This window comes from Fukomys damarensis, unplaced genomic scaffold (assembly GCF_012274545.1).
Source record: "Fukomys damarensis isolate Sample0158 unplaced genomic scaffold, DMR_v1.0_HiC HiC_scaffold_8, whole genome shotgun sequence".
Taxonomy (NCBI): Eukaryota; Metazoa; Chordata; class Mammalia; order Rodentia; family Bathyergidae; genus Fukomys; species Fukomys damarensis.
Genome location: NW_022900920.1, coordinates 32795880 through 32810885, shown reverse-complemented (window position 1 = coordinate 32810885; position 15006 = coordinate 32795880). Strand labels below are relative to the sequence as shown.

The window sequence follows — 15006 nt, the reverse complement described above, 5'->3', positions numbered from 1 at the left end:
TCTGGGGCGGAGGCAGGGGGAGCATGGGTGAGGGGGTCTCTTTCCGGGCCGGGCGGCTGCCTCCTCGGGCCCTGGCGGGGAGCCAGGGGATGTGCTTTCCGGCGGGGTGGCGATCCGGGCTGGAGCCACTCCCGGGGCAGAGCCAGGGGGAGTCGAACACGCTGTGTGACCTAGAACAGATGTAAGTACCTCTCTGGGCATCGTGGGGACAGGACAGCTCCCGGAAGGGGCACCAACCATCGCAGAGCTGGGCTAATCACGGCCTGGCCGGGCCCAGGAGTCAAATCCATAAATGCGGCTAAAGCTTTCTTGAAATAAACCCGGCATATGGTGTAGCTAACTCAGGCCTCCTCACTGGGGCTTCCTCGCTAACTTGCAGTGTTAATAGTTTCTCCAACCTCCGAAGAAGCCGGCGCCTTCCAGTGGGTCTCAAAAACATCTTCCGGGGGCCCCCGCAGTGGAGCTCGGCCTGCGCGGCTCCTCCTGCCTCGGTCAGTCGGGACTCTGCCTGGGAAAGGGGCACACACGGGGCGGCCCCCAGGATTTGGTCCCGGGCAGCACAGGAGGGAGCACCTCGGGTCAGGACAGAGCCTCAGACTCCCAGCTTCGCGCCCTTCACCCCAAAGCAGCTTCCTAAGCACCTCCCCCAGGCTCCGCGTCTGCTTTTCTGCTGCATAACACAGCTTTCTAAACTGAGCTGCAATCGCCCGATTTCCCGCAGGTCCGCTCCCTGCTCGGGTCCAGGTTGAGATCTGGGTTGTGCTGTGGGCATCGGGAGAGCACAGTTTCCGCTCGTTCCTGGGCCCGCAGACTTGTCCCCGTGCTTGCAGCCCTGCAGGCCCTTCGTCCTTGCTGTCTGCTCCCCGGGGACCCTCTGTCCCTTCTGCTACCAGCCCGAGAAAAAGGTCCCCACGGTCGCACAGGCTGTGACACAGCCAGAGCTGGAGGTTTCACCCACACAGAGCAGGAGGAGCGTGTGGGGTACGGGTCACCAGGGCCATGCTGAGTACCTGGCCCCCACCAGCCCTAGATGGGGGAAGCAGCCCTCTGACCTCTGAGACTCCTGGCACCAGTCGCCTCCAGCCTCTGGCCCTGTTTCCTCATCTGTAAATGGGGCCAAGAAGTGAATGAAATTAGAACTTTCTCCAAGGTCTCCCGTAACTGTGGTGTAAAAGAACAGGGAATCCTAACCCTTAGGACTGGGGCCACACTGCCTGGGGAAGCATGGGTGACCCTCCCAGCAGCACTGCTAGCCCGGCCATGAAGGGGCTCAAGAACAACCCACACAGCACAGGTGCCAGTGTCAGGGTTCAGCAACCCCACCTGCAGGGCTGTGGAGAAGAGGGGCTGCCTCACCCCGTGGGGACACACAGGGAAGGCGGCTTTGTCCAGCTGGATCAAAGTGGGCAGAGCAGGTCGCTGGGCTGCCAGGCTGGCCTCAGCCCCTTCTCTCATAGCTGCCCATGTGCTCAGCCTCAGCCTCTGGGTCTCCAAAAAGCTGCAGCACTCTTGCACCTTCCACCCAGCCTGCTGGGAAGGGCTGGTTTATCTCAGCTCCCCAGACCCTCCAAGAGTTTCCATCCATCCCTGGGTCTTCCCTTCAAAAGAAACACGGCCCCTCCTGCCCCCAGGGGCGCCTCTCAATGGGCACACAGCTCCTCTTTGTGGGTCCCCATCCTCTAGGCTCTTGCCCAGGCCCAGCAGAGGGGCTGGAAGGAGACCCTCCCCAACTCCATCCAAGCGCGGGAGCTGGGGAAGAGTGGGGAAATGAATATTAATTTATCATGATTAGGCAAATCCGGCAGGGAGAGCCAATTCAGGCGGAGGAGGCTAAAAAGATGAATTTCAGCAATAAAATTAAATAAGGACGGACGGGCGGCCCCTCCTCCCTCCTGCTTTGCTGATCTCTCTCTTTCTTACAATTTATGAGGCCAATTATGAAGATGAGGTTGGAAGTTCCTGGAACTTCACTAAATGCAAACGGCGGTCCCTGCTGTTCCCATCAAATTAATTAACCGAGCGCTATTGATGGCCGCTCAAGGCTGACGCAGGCGGCCCACCCTGCGGCTTCCTCTGTGGACACAGGACCCCGCAGCCAGGGCTCCTCCCCTCCCACACCAGGCCAGACCACCAGGAACCCCCCGCCCTTGACACCAGCCTGCACGCGGAGGCCTGAGGGACAGGGACACGCACACAGGTAGGAAAATCGGGCCCGAGAAGTGCATCAGGCACAGATGACCCTGCAGCTAAAGGCACAGGCCCAGGGCGCCCACACATGGGTTGTATGGGGAGGCGGTGGTGGCGGGGGAGGTGCGCCGTGAGGCCAAGGCCTGCTGGCAGAGGCGCTGCCTCAGCCACTCAAGCAGCGAGGGTCTCCCGGGCCGGCTTTGGCTGGTCCTCCAGCAGCATCGCCCTTAAGCACCTGGCGTCTTCAGGGATGACCCTCAAGGAGGGCTGCCAGGCTCAGCCTCAGCACAGCTCGTGGGGGATAGAGCTTGCAGAGCCCCAGGGAGGACGACGCCAGGGGGATCTGGCCCAGCAGCTGGGGCACTTCGGGGTTCAGCCCTGAGCGTTTGTGGTGGATTGACGAATGGTCAGCTTGGAATGCCCAGCTGAACTCATCAGTGTGACTGGGCATGGAGGATCCACCTGAAGATTGTTACCGACAGCCATAAAAAGAGAACTGGGGAGAAAGAGCAGGGCCTGTGGATTTTCTAGCAAAAACCTGCTTGCTGCAGATGGTTTTCCTGATACAAACTAGGCTGTTGGAGGAGCTCAGGACCTCAGTCGCTGGGAATGGCTGCTGCTTTCGATCTTCACCGTGATCTTTCTGCCTCCAATGTGGATCTCTCAGATCCTTCACCTCACTGGCATGGGTTTTCTAGCTTCTGCCTAGGACTTCCAGGTGCAGATCCTCAATACGGAAAATCATGAGGCATCGCCGTGGGCTCTAGGCCTCTGGCTGAACTCTAGGCCCTCAGCTGGATTCCTTGCGCCCCCAGTGTGTGGTCAATCTCTTGCACTCCTTCCAATTTGACTGGGTAATTATCATAAAATAATCTTCTGTATCCTGTATTAAATGTATTCCCTTGCCAAGACATGCTGACTACAACAGGGTTCCCCACTTCCAGAGCTGAGTCAAGCCTGCCCGGGGTTCTCTGCAAGGCAGAATGGACACAAAGCCAGAGGACTTGGTGCCGAGCTCCTACTAGGCTGAGCTGGCTCCATGTGGGGCTGCAGCCTGAGGGGCACAGGTCACCCCTCAGCTGTAGCTTCCACATGAGGCCTTCCCAAGTAGAGGGGAGCAAAGAGGGTGAGGCAAGGCCTCCAAGCCCCATTCCATGTACAGGGCAGGAGTGCCACAATCCTGCAGAAGCCCACCCAAGGGCAGCCCTGGGAACTGAGGGACAGGACGAAGCTGGGCCGGCAACTCTGCAGTTCCCATTTTGTTTTTTGAGACAGGGTCTCACTGTGTAGTTGAGACTGACCTGGAACTCACTATGTAGCCCAGGCTGGTCTCAAACTCACAGCGATCCTCCTGACTCAGCCTCCTGAGTGCTGGGATTACAGGTGTGCACCAACACGCCCAGCTGCAGTGCCCATTTTGGGTGTGGGCTGAGAGGGCCTGGTCTGTGCCTATACCCTCTCCCCATAAGCAGCCAGAACCTAGGTGAAACCTGATTTACTGCTCCCCTTTCAGGGTCAGACTGTCGCCAAGACCCTGCAAAGAGATCATGCTGCTGGATGCCAAGGCCAGGCTGGGGCAGAGCAGCCAGGCAGGACTTGGATCTTGAGTACAAAGTGTCAGCAGGCAACTGAAACTAAAGGAGTGCACCCTGGCCCCATGGCAGCTGGAAGAGGGCGGAGGCCTCAGGCCTCCCTCCCACACAGCAGCTGCACTTCAGCGACCCCAGGACTCGCTCGCTGCCCTGCTCCCTGGTTACCACCAGCAGCTTTGTGGCTTAACACAACAGGAAGCCATCTCTCAGTCCTGCGGTCCAAGGTCAGACACAGGTGTCACTCAGATAAACTAGGCTTGGGCAGGGCTTGTGCTTGCCCCCGCTGGAGGCACAAGTAGGACCCGTGGAACTGTCTTCATAGCCACTGCACTCCAGGCTGCCTGCCCGTCTGCCACCTTCGAGTGGGCTCACGTCTCCAGCCTGCATTCCACCCACACAGCTCTTGGCTCTCAGACCCCTTCACCCGCAGCCACCAGATAATCCAGAGAAGCAGCTCGTCGCCATGTTTCACCCGAATCGGGGCTGTAGTGTGTAGCCAAGAAAGGTAGTCCAGCTGGCCAGGGACAGTGAGGGGATTGGGCCGGACAGGAGGCGGGCTGGGAGGCCCCGTCTCCTCCCTGGGACAAGCCAGTGAAGGCAGCTAAGCTGCCGGACAGGACTCGCGCCGTTCTTGGCCCACCCTGAGCTGCCGGCTGTCCTGAGGGCAGTCAGTGCAGCGTGTCTGGGCTCTGCCATTTGGCTCCCATCTCTGTCGTGCCTGGGTGTAAGGGGACAGACGGACGGGCTGCAGCAATTCACAGGCCAGGCAGGCTGAGCGTCCAGTACACTTTACTGGGCCCTGGGCCTCTGACTCTGCCCTCACAGAGCCAGGGCACCCACTTCCTAGCAGCTCCAGCGGCACAGGAAGCCAGTGAATGCAGGCAGCACGTGTGGGGTGGCCTGTCCTCCCCTCCAAAGGCTCCTGGCTGAAGCTGGACCACAGCTGCTTCCTTCTCCCCCAGCAGCTAAATCTTTCTCAGGGTGGGAAGGGGATCCCAGGGAGCTGGCTTCAAACCAGCCACCCATTCCTCTTAACGGGGGACAAGGGCTGCCGCCCACACCTGGAAGTATGCAGGACTCACCAGGGGCAGCAGTGAGGCAGGAGAGAGCCCAAGAGCCGCCCAGCACAGCAGTGGCTGAAGGAGGGAGGTTCGGCCAGTCGAGGCTGGGGTACTGGATGGGGTGCGTGCGTGTGCGCGTGCGTGTGCCCTGTCACCAGTCTCGCTCGGCTGGCGCCCGGTAGGGCAGGCCCAGGAGCTGGAAGACGTCCTTCTCCGTGGGGGTGGGCAGCATTTGGCCGGGCCCCACCTTGGCGCCTTGTGTGCCGCGGACCACAGCCGTGCGGAGGGCGTGCTCGGACAGGCTCATGCCCTTCGTCTTGGCCAGAGCCCGCATGGAGCGGTTAAAGTGGGCAGAGCCGGTGAAGTAGAGCAGGGCGCAGGCAAACTCGCTGTAGGGCACCAGGATGATGTCCAGTCGCCGGTGCCGCCGCCCTGGCCCCGGGAGCTGGCACACGCCCAGGTACTTCTGCTGCTGGCCGTGGTCCTCCTGGCTCACCAGGTCATCTGTGAGGAACCCTGGCCGAGTGGGGGACAAGTGCCAGGCCCAGCCTGCCCACCCCGCCCTGACTCAGCCCCTGCTCTGTTCCCTGTCCCCGCCAGGCCCATGTCCCGACCACCAGAGGGTATGCGAATTCTGCCCACCGTGTCCTCCTGGGGGTTCAGCCCCGGAGGCTGGAGGCTTCGCACCTTTCAAGCCCTCTCCTGCCCTGCTGGCCTGCTCTGCCAAGGGGGTGCCGGGCATGTACCTTGCTGCCTCAGCTTGTCCAGGAGGCGACTGAAGATGCCTCGGTGGGACCGGCCGTCCGGGTGAGTGAGGAGCACGTCCACGTCTCCGCAGGTCAGCTTCCCCCGCCGGAAGGAGCCACACGCCACACACAACAGCCCAGGACTGAGGGCCTGGGCGGCCACCCGGACCTGCAAGAGGGCGGGGAGGGGGGCAGGGCTCCTCCTGAGGTAGCAGGGTGCCCTCCCCGAGCCAGGGGCTCTTACTGCACCTGCAGGCCCATCCCCAGGCCCAGCACCTTGGCCTCCCACTGACAGGGCAAGCAGAGGAGCGAGGGCCCAGGATGCCAGCCTGCGAGAGCAGAGGGCCACTACTTTCCCTCAGCCCTACCCCAGCTCACACCCGTGCCTGGGTCTGTGCAGTTCTGCTGAGGACGGGGCAGGCGCCAGGAAGCCTGTGGCCGGGTCCCAGCAGCCCAATCTGGGCACAGAGCTGGAACTGAGGGGAGAGGACATGAGTAGATACTGGAGCCTGAGCAGCAGGACAGGGAGAAGACAGCACAGAAAGACAACAGACAGTGGGAAAGGAAAGGAGGCGGAGAGGAGCCGATGTATGGGCTGGTGAGCCTGCCCACAGCCCTCCTGGATGGACCTGAGCAGCAGGGAAATCACCTTCGCCAGCAGAAATAAACTCCTCAGGCTGCAGCCCAGACACTGGGCCTTTCGTATGCAGATATCTCCGGGCCTCTGCCCCAGAACACAGAGATTTCTGGGGCCCTGGAGACCGCAGCCAGGACACCTCCGATAATACCTCAACTTCTCTGACAGGCAGGCTCTGCTAATCCCCTCGGGCCCTTCTTGGGCCTCCTAGGAGAATGGGAGTAAGCAGCCTAGAAGTGTAATTCCATCAAAACCCCTGAGGCCAGGGCCCTGGCAGCCAGGTGGAAGCCTCTTCTGTTCCAACAGGCTGGGCTGCTGGCCAGCTGGGGCTTTCTCTGTGCCTGGACACTGCGGCTGAGTGACGGTGTCACCACCAGCACTGATGCCTGCTGGACAAAGGGGCCTGTCCGCCCGTTCTGCACCTGCTCCTCACTGCCGAGACTGGAGACAGAGTCTGATCTCACTAAACTGGGCCAGCTCCCCGGGGATCCTACCACCAGGACCTCTGGCCAAAGCCAGTGAACCCCAATCGCCCCTTCAACTCCAGTCCCTAATCCTGAGGCCAGCTGAACAAATGACACACCTAGCCCTAAGTACCCTGTCTCTCTACTCTAGATTTTACACAGACATGGTCTGTAACCCAGTTCTAAACCAAACTCTTGGCCAAACCTTATTTTTTGGACAACCACAAATCTTAACTCAATAACCACCAATACTTAAAAAAACAAACAAACAAACAAAAACCCTATTCCTGAGGCCTAATCTTAACTCAGTCTCAATGGCACATTCCTGTAATTCCAGCTGGCCCAAGCAGCCCTGTGCCCTCATACCAACCCAGCCCAATAGGAAGAGAGGTCAGGAAAGACACAGCTCGTACGGTTGTGTGTGCATGGTGGAGGGGTAAGAGTCTATTGTGTTCGTCAGGCACTCAAAGGAGTCTCAGTCAGAAGCATGGAGAACCTCTGCCTGACCTGCCTAAGGAGACCCATTCTGGTTCCAACTGGAGCCATCCCTGCTCACCTCTAGCCCTGATGTCACCCAGCACTCACACTGGGTGATGCTGAGAGCTCTCAGCAGAGGGGTGGGCTACAGCACTCCCCTGGAGCTACCCACCTCCTCTGGGCCTGCAGCTTTGGTCCATACTGGCTCTTTCCCAACCTGATGACCCACAGTGTCCCCTGCCTACTGGGCTTCCCAGCTGACAGTTCAGGTGTTCTTGGCTGAGACCACGGCCTTATTCAGCAGGCCTGGCCCCTCTACTGCTCTGGGACACCTGCTTACTGTCTGCTCAATCTCTGCAGCTTCCTCTCTGGGCATGCGTTCCAGGAAGTCACTGTAATGCTTCAGGCCCACAGCCTGCTGGCCAGTCAGGGAGGCGAGGTTGCGAATATCTTCCAGGCTCCGAAAGCCCTGGGAAAAAGCAGCAAGAGGGAGGCTATCAGGATCCGAGACTGACGAACAAGCAGACACGGGAGGCTCTTTTGGTCTGGGTTCCAGGCAAGGAATGAGTAGGGCCAACCCCGGGGTGAGTGGGTCCTACTCAGTGGTCCTGGGAATGGCAGGGGTATGCAGGACACAGCATACCCCAGGAATACTGGGCCAGGGATGTCCCTGGACCTCTTCATTGTTAGCAAGCTCCCCAGGCTATTCTGGGCACAGCCAGGTTTGATAGCATTGCTCTGGCTGTGCAGCCCAGAGGCCTGAGCTACTCAGGAAAGCCCATGCTAGTCTGCGGGGCAGAGAAACATATTTCCGTCCCTGCATATACCTCAAGGACGCCGAGCTGTGGGGCTGTTCTGGGAGCCTGTCTAAGCCCTGCTCCTCTTGAAAAGTGGTCTCCCATTGGCCAGGGTTCATCCCCATTGTGCAGAGGAAGAAAATAATACCCAGGTCACCTCAAGTACCCAGGGTAAGGGGACTGGGGGGCAGGACTCAGACACAGCAATACTGAAGGGGCAGCTGGACCAGGGTATAACCTGATGGTACCACATCCAGGCTGTCTTGGTCCCCGCTCCCCAGATGTTGGAGAAGAGTTCCAAAATGGGCACGCTCTCGCTGATATGGTCTAGCTTCCGCAAATGCCCACTTTCCAGGATCTCCATGATCTTCTCAGCCATCCGCTTCCCAACCCCAGGGATGCTGCAGGCTTCCTGGAGGAAAAGAGAGGAGGGCAGAGACAGCAGCAGGGAAGCTGATTTCTTTGGGAGCTGTCTGCCAAAAGCCAGCCTGGAACTGTGCAGCTGTGGAGGGTGGGGCACAGTTGAGGAGAAGTGTGGTGGAATACAGACTGGGTGACCCACCTTTCGGCTCCCTAGGAGGGTTGGAGGGAGACTAACAGTGATCAGTCACCACACCCACCTTCACCATCACTACAGTGGTGAGAGCCCCTGGGCTTCCAGCATCAGCTCCAAGCTAGTGGAACCACATCCTTCATCCTCCCAAAAGCACTAAGCACGGGTTCCTACTGTTAATCTGCTTTTATTGATGAGAAAACGAATGCTCTGAGAGTTTATGTATCTTGCCTAGTCACACAATAGTGATGATGGTCTGTTTGGTTTCAGAGTCTGATCTGTTGTTTTAAAAAATGTTATTATTTGGGCTGGGGATTTAGCCCAGTGGTGTTACCTCCTGCCTGGCAAGAAAAAGGTCCTGAGTTTGATCCCCAGTACCAAAAAAAAAAAAAATTTTTTTTAAAGAACTCAAATGTAAAAAGAACAGGATAATGGGCTTTCAAGCACCTGTCACCAACCCTTAACAATTATCATGACTGTGTCAGTCCACCTTCATCACATTCCCATTTTGTTTCTTTTGTGCAAATCCTAGTGTTACACTTTTTATCTAGAGGTCCTCCAAGAGCCTCATGTGCTCAGAGGCAGGGCTTTTGGAAGGGGATTGGCCAGGATGGTACTTGCTATTAGGAGGTGGGTCCAGTGGGAAAAAGTACATGCCTTGAAAAGGTGAACCTCCCTCCGTTTGTTCCTTTTCTCTCTGCTTCCTGGCCATCCTGTAGTGAGCAGCTTTCCTTTAATAGCCCCTCTGCCATCTGCTTCTGCCCTGGAGCCAGTAGACCATGAACTGTAACTGTGAGCTAAAATAAATCTTTTTTTTTTTTTTTTTTTTTTTTTGGTACCAGGGATCAAACTTGGGACCTTGCACACTTGCAAGGCAGGTGGTGGAACCACTGAGCTAAATCCCAGGCCCAATAAACCTCCTCTTTTAAGTTGTAGGTGTTAGGTTTTGTGTCTTGGCCATGAGAAAATGGCTGAAAGACAGATTTTTGGTAGCAGAGAAGTGAGGTCAATCCTGTGACTATACCAGACCATGTGGCTCAAAAGCCTTTGGACCTGGTTTGCAGGGGGAGTTTGGAAATGTTTGGAGATGGTGGCTAGAGAAACCCTGGAATGCTGTAAGACAAGTCTGACTCTGGTCAAAGTTCAACCAAAATTCTGATAGAAATTCAGACAGTAAAGGCCAGGCTCAGGGAGTTTCGATTGGGAGCAAGAATTCCATTGTCAGCTGGACTCAAGATCATGTATATTATACTCTGGCAGAAAATTGGTTTATATTTTGCTTATATTCTGAGACTTTGCAAGAGACTGTGGTTAAGGGTATGGAATTAGTTAATCTGGCAGAGAAAGTTTCAAGGTAGCCCAATATTGAGGAGGTAGTATGAATATCGTAGGTGGTATTTAGCCATATTTACTGTGAGAAGCAGGATCAAAAAGCAGGGGTGAATAATTTTAAAATTTTTGTTGGTGGGCTGGGGATTTAGCTCAGTGGTGCTGCCTGCCTCGCAAACGAAAGGTCCTGAGTTAGATCCCTGATACCAAAAAACCCCAAAACAATAAGAACAACAAAACAGAATACAAAAATTTTTGCTAGTGACCAGAAAGGAAGCTCCTATAAAGTTGAGGCCTATAAAAGTGGAATCTGGCTGGGCATGGTGGCACACACCTGTAATCCCAGCACTCGGGAGGCTGAGGCAGGAGGATTGCTGTGAGTTCAAGACCAGCCTGGGCTAAATAGTGAGTTCCAGGTCAGTCTCAACTACATAGTGAGACCCTGTCTCAAAAAAAGAAAAGAAAATTGGAGCCTGTAAAATTTTGGCTGAGACCTTTTTTGTTGAAAAGATTAGCATTAAAAAGAAGTCAAGTACTTTGTATCAGGACAATAGGAAAAATGCCTTGAGGGCATGTGAGAAATCAGCAAGACCTCGCCCTTCATAAGGTCCAGGGTCCAAAATGAAAGACTTTGCTTTGAGAAGAAAGCCCCAGGGTGCCCTGATTAAGAAGGCCAGGCTAGGGAATTGTTTCTTTGGGATTCATTTCACAGTGTTCAGCCATCCAGGCACTCAGAGGCCTCTGCAGTCATGAATAGAGGGGGCCTGGCTACAGGCAGTGGGCCTCGGCATCATCCATATGTTACAGGTTTTATAAGCATGCAGAATGCAGGAGTTATGTGGTCATGGAGGCTTCCACCTAGATTTCAGAAGGACTAAAAAGTCAAGCAGTATGTCTTGAGAGTGCAGTGCGTAAAATTGTGACAGTGAAGCTGAAAATGCAGTAGAGATCCCAGGAGGTTGGAAAATGCAGAAAAATGGAATGTCTGTAGAGGAAAGCCATAGGTAACAAGCAAAGGCACCTTGAGAGAAGCAATGTGGGCTACAATAGGCAACATCTTAGGGGTGAGGCCACCAACCCCTTTGGAATTCACACATTGTCACAAGTTGACCCAAGTGCTAGTCATAGAACTACAAGATTTAACGTTTGCCCTGCTGGATTTCAGTCTTGCTTTGGTCTGATTTCTTTCTATCCCCCTAATCCTTTTGAAATGGAAATATTTACCTTGTGCCAGTGTACAGATGTCTGCAGTTTTTAACTTCCTTCTTGATTTTTACAGGTGTTCACAGCTAACCTCAAGGCTAAGATTTGCTTCGAGTCTCAGAAGAGACTTTGGACTTGGGCTTTTCAGCAATGCTGGAACTATTAAGACTTCAGAGATTCTTATACAGACTAGATACATTCGGCCTAAAGAGATACATATGAGCCTTTTGGGAGTCAGGGGCTGAATGCTATGGTTTGCACTATATGTCCCCCAAGAGGCTCATACACTTAGAGGCAGGGCCTTTGTAAGGTGATTGAACCGTGTGGGTGCTATAGCTGAGCTATGTTAGGACATAAGCAAATACAAGTTGCTGAGTATGGCTGAAAGGGGGGGGGGTGTCACTGGGGCATAACCCGGAAGCCTATGTTTTCCTCCCTGATTTGTCCATTCTGTCTCTGCTTTCAGCTGCCATGATGTAAGCAGCATTCCTCTGTTATGTTCCTTCTGCCCTGGAGCCAGTGGACTGGGAAAGTAAGTGTGAGCCCACATAAACCTCTGCTCCTTTAACTTGCAGGTGTTGGGTATTACATCTCAGCAATGATAAAGTGATGAAAACATGCAGCTGTATAAGATCTTACCCACAAAATCTCTAGCCCACTGGTGGCTGGTGTCTAGAAAAGAGAAGACCCTTGCATGTGCGCAAACACCACTCTAGCCCCAGGTACCTGGTAGGAGCTCACTGGCTTGTGGAAGCTCTTGAGGGCATTGATGGCTTTGGTGTAACCCAGGGCCCTCCACTTGTCTCCCTGAACACTGTAGACATTGGCCAGCACTTCTAGCTTCTCTGTGATGTGCAGGTTGTGGTTGGTCACCTTCTGGCTGGAGGGTTGTGCACAGACCCACTTCTCCAGGGCCTCTGGGGCTCGGTCGGGTCCACTGTTTTCCTCAGGTGGAGTTGGGTAGTGGCCACTGATCAGAGCTTCCAGATCAGCTGCGCTAACCTGGGGCCCTTCCACATCACTGGCTTCATCATCAGAGCTAGACTGGAAGAAGGAAAGGAGAAGAGATAATAAATAAGTTATTCCCTCCATGGAGGGGACTCCTTGAGGGTAGGTGCTGCCTTTGTAGGGGGTGTCCAAACCAGACTCAAGGATGAGGCAGGGGCTCTGGCATCAGGATGTGCATTTTAAATGCGGGGCCATGTTCCATTTGGCCTCCCCAGGGCTTGGCCCTAGGCTCCCCAGTGGGATGTGGTAGCCACAGCCTTGGTAAATGCAGGAATGATGAGTGTTGGGAAGAGCTAAATGGCTTTATAATCAAAAGGGATCTCTGGCTTAGGGGCCTGGGACTTTCTGAACAACCACCAGGCTCTCCCCATTTCTGTAATGTAGGGCAGGGAGCTATGGGTGCTGGGAGGCTCCTGACCTGAGCTTGGGTACTTGCTCCCTCTTCTGCCTTTTGGGGAGGAGATGCAGCTCCACGGGGAGAAGAGAAGGCCGCCTTCAGCAGAACCTCATGGGTACCAGGAGAGGCAGAAGAGTCTTGATCTGCCTTGCTGGGCTGTGGCTGGTCCAAGTTCCTGGGGGGATGTGACAGATGTTAAGACACCAAAGGTCTCATCCTACCTCTGACCTCAATCCTCCTCTACTCTGAAAGCTTAGTTTTCTAATGTGCTCAGTTTAAAAAGCTATAGTTATTCTGAATAACTCAAGGAAAAGCTAAAGGTGCTACCACAGAACATTTGGGAGAAGATTAAGACCAGCTCACCTGCTGGGAATGAGGATACTGAAGCTGGCTGTGTCCACCAGCCTTCTCTCTTGTAAGCACAAGCTCAGCCAGGCTGACTTCACCAGCTGAGTCCCCCGGGGCAGCTCAGGCAGTCTGAGGAGACGGAGGGCCCGCTCACAGTCCATGGCTTCATCCACCACAATGTGAGTGATCCCTGGGTCCTGGGCAGGGCATACCTGGCCACCGTGCTGGATAATCTGCTTCTTAAAGAGTTCTGCCCGAGCCCGTCCAATGCCAGTGGGCACAATGTGGGCCCTCAGGGAGCTCAGCCATTCTGTGGAGGGGACATCCAGATGCCTATTTTCATAACTTTTAGATATGATCACAATGAACCATTCTCAATCTCTCTCCCCTGAACAATCATTTTCTTTGCATACAGACAGCCTGCCTTCTGGGGATTCTAAGACATACATACAGCCAATTTCCTCATGAGCCATCTTGGAAGCAAAGCACAAACATTTTCACATGTCCTGTTCCCTAGCACAACCTGACTCATTGTTGATAACCTATAAATATTTGTTGAATAAATGATAAATACAAGCCTCCTCCCTGCTTTGAACTACAGCTCAAGACACTACTTTGCTTTATCATTTATTCTTTTACAAAGGCACATTTCCTTTTTCCACAATCTAGCAGAGCCCCACTCCCAACCCCCAAAGCCTCTGCCATCTATTTGTTTTTAGATGTTTTAGATGTGTATGTTGTGGGGTTTTTGTTTTGTTTTGTTTTTTCTGTTTGGTATCAGGGATCGAACTCAGGACCTTTCATTTGCAAGGCAGGCATTGGAACCACTGAGCTAAATCCCTGGCCCTGGATATTTAAGTTGTCCAAGCTGTCCTCGAACTTTCAATCTTCCTGCCTTAGCCTCCAAAGGGCTGGCATTACAGGCCTGTGTCACTGCTCCTGCCAACAGTTTGTCAGTTTGGCTTCAAAACAAGACAACCCAAATGGGATTTCTTCCACCCTTAGGACAGCCTCCAGGGAAGCAAAAAATTCGACTAGTCATTTCCTGAGTGACCAAGGAGTATTTTCTGACTTGTGGAGGTCATGGGGAGGAAGGTAGCACAGCAAGTCAAAGACAGGGGACCAAGGCCAGCAAAAGCAGGCACAAAGGAACCTGCCAGGGAGCATCAGTTCCCCATCTGATTCTGCACAGGAACAACCTGAACATTGGGAGGGCCAAGGACTCGCGTGTGAGTTCTGAGGGTGTGTCAGCTCACCTCCTGCTGCTTCTCCCTCTTGCCTCTTGGGAATCTTAGCAGGAGCGTTTGATGGTGGATTGGCATATATTTTCCTTCTCTTGGGAAATGCTTTCAAGATGCCCCTGGGGTCCATTGAAGTAGGGCTGGATCCTGGCTCTTCTGTCTAAAGGTTGGTCAGGGCAGATGTCGTACAGAAATCCAAAACTGAGTCCCTCAACTCTTGCCTACAGAGAAGAGGCTCGACTGACCGGGCCAGGAGTTCCCAGGAGTCTTTGAAAATCCAACTAAACTTCTGTGCCGTAAGGCTGACTCTGCTCAGCAGCCTTTCAAAGGTGGAGTACTGGGGGAAGCGAGGGAAAGGCTGCCACTCCTGCGGGAAGAAATGGTATCATTCTTCAGAGGGTCGCTCTGACACTCAGCTCAGTGTCTGCCCCCGCTGGATCTCAAACTGCTTTGACAAAGAGACCCCCAACCTCGGAAACGGAGCCACAGCGTTATGAAGGCCTTCCTCTCCCAGATGAGGGGAGCCGGGAGGGCATCGCACAGAAACCCCGCACAGTCCCACTCTACTCCCAACGTACTCTCTCAGAAACCGTGAGTGCAAGGCTTCAAGGGTCACGGAAACAACGCCTCCTGCCTCTCTGCTGGGATGTCGGCCCGCAGCTGCAGGTAGATGGCGCGGCCGCAGCAGGTGTGGGGTGCCCTCCGAGACTGGGGAGTCTCAGCCTCACAGCTGGGGGCGAACACCAAGGCAGGTGCGGAGCAGATGCCGCAAGTGCAGCTGGCGCGTGCCAGGGACTCCCAGCTGCGGGCCAGAGGGGGGCCGGTGTCTCACTCACAGACTTGGGCCCCGGAAGGGTCAACTTCTGGCCGGTCAGTTCACCAGGCAAAGAAGATATACCACTTACCAGTGGAGCCAATAGGAACCTACAAAGGAATACGAGGGAATGGCAAATGCCCAAACACCTT

General features: G+C 54.8%; 1 protein-coding gene across 3 annotated transcripts; it reads right to left on the bottom strand.

The window, feature by feature from the left end:
- Positions 1–3538: 3538 nt before the first annotated feature.
- On the bottom strand, positions 3539–15000 carry Poll (DNA polymerase lambda). Of its 3 annotated transcripts, none has more exons than XM_010626391.3 (9): positions 14946–15000; positions 14056–14407; positions 12815–13109; positions 12473–12626; positions 11773–12090; positions 8200–8373; positions 7505–7633; positions 5587–5755; positions 3543–5356 (listed from the first exon to the last, which is right to left on the bottom strand). In XM_010626391.3, the coding sequence occupies exons 2-9, from the start codon at positions 14168–14170 to the stop codon at positions 4992–4994; spliced, it is 1719 nt and encodes a 572-aa protein (XP_010624693.1). In that variant the 5' UTR covers positions 14171–14407; positions 14946–15000; the 3' UTR covers positions 3543–4991. The 3 variants fall into 3 exon arrangements, with proteins under 3 accessions (XP_019063331.1, XP_010624693.1, XP_010624692.1); XM_010626390.3 differs by lacking the exon at positions 14946–15000 and adding an exon at positions 14619–14939; XM_019207786.2 differs by lacking the exons at positions 11773–12090; positions 12473–12626; positions 12815–13109; positions 14946–15000 and having other exon boundaries at positions 3539–5356; positions 14056–14121.
- Between the last annotated feature and the right edge of the window lie 6 nt (positions 15001–15006).

Coding starts and splice junctions, on each gene's coding strand:
- Poll (XM_010626391.3), bottom strand. CDS start 14,170: ATGGACCCCAGGGGCATCTTGAAAGCATTTCCCAAGAGAAGGAAAATA. Junction 12,091..12,472: donor GAGCAAGTACCCAAGCTCAG/GTCAGGAGCCTC, acceptor TCCTTCTTCCAG/TCTAGCTCTGATGATGAAGC. Junction 5,756..7,504: donor CTGCAGAGATTGAGCAGACA/GTAAGCAGGTGT, acceptor GCCCTCTTGCAG/GTCCGGGTGGCCGCCCAGGC.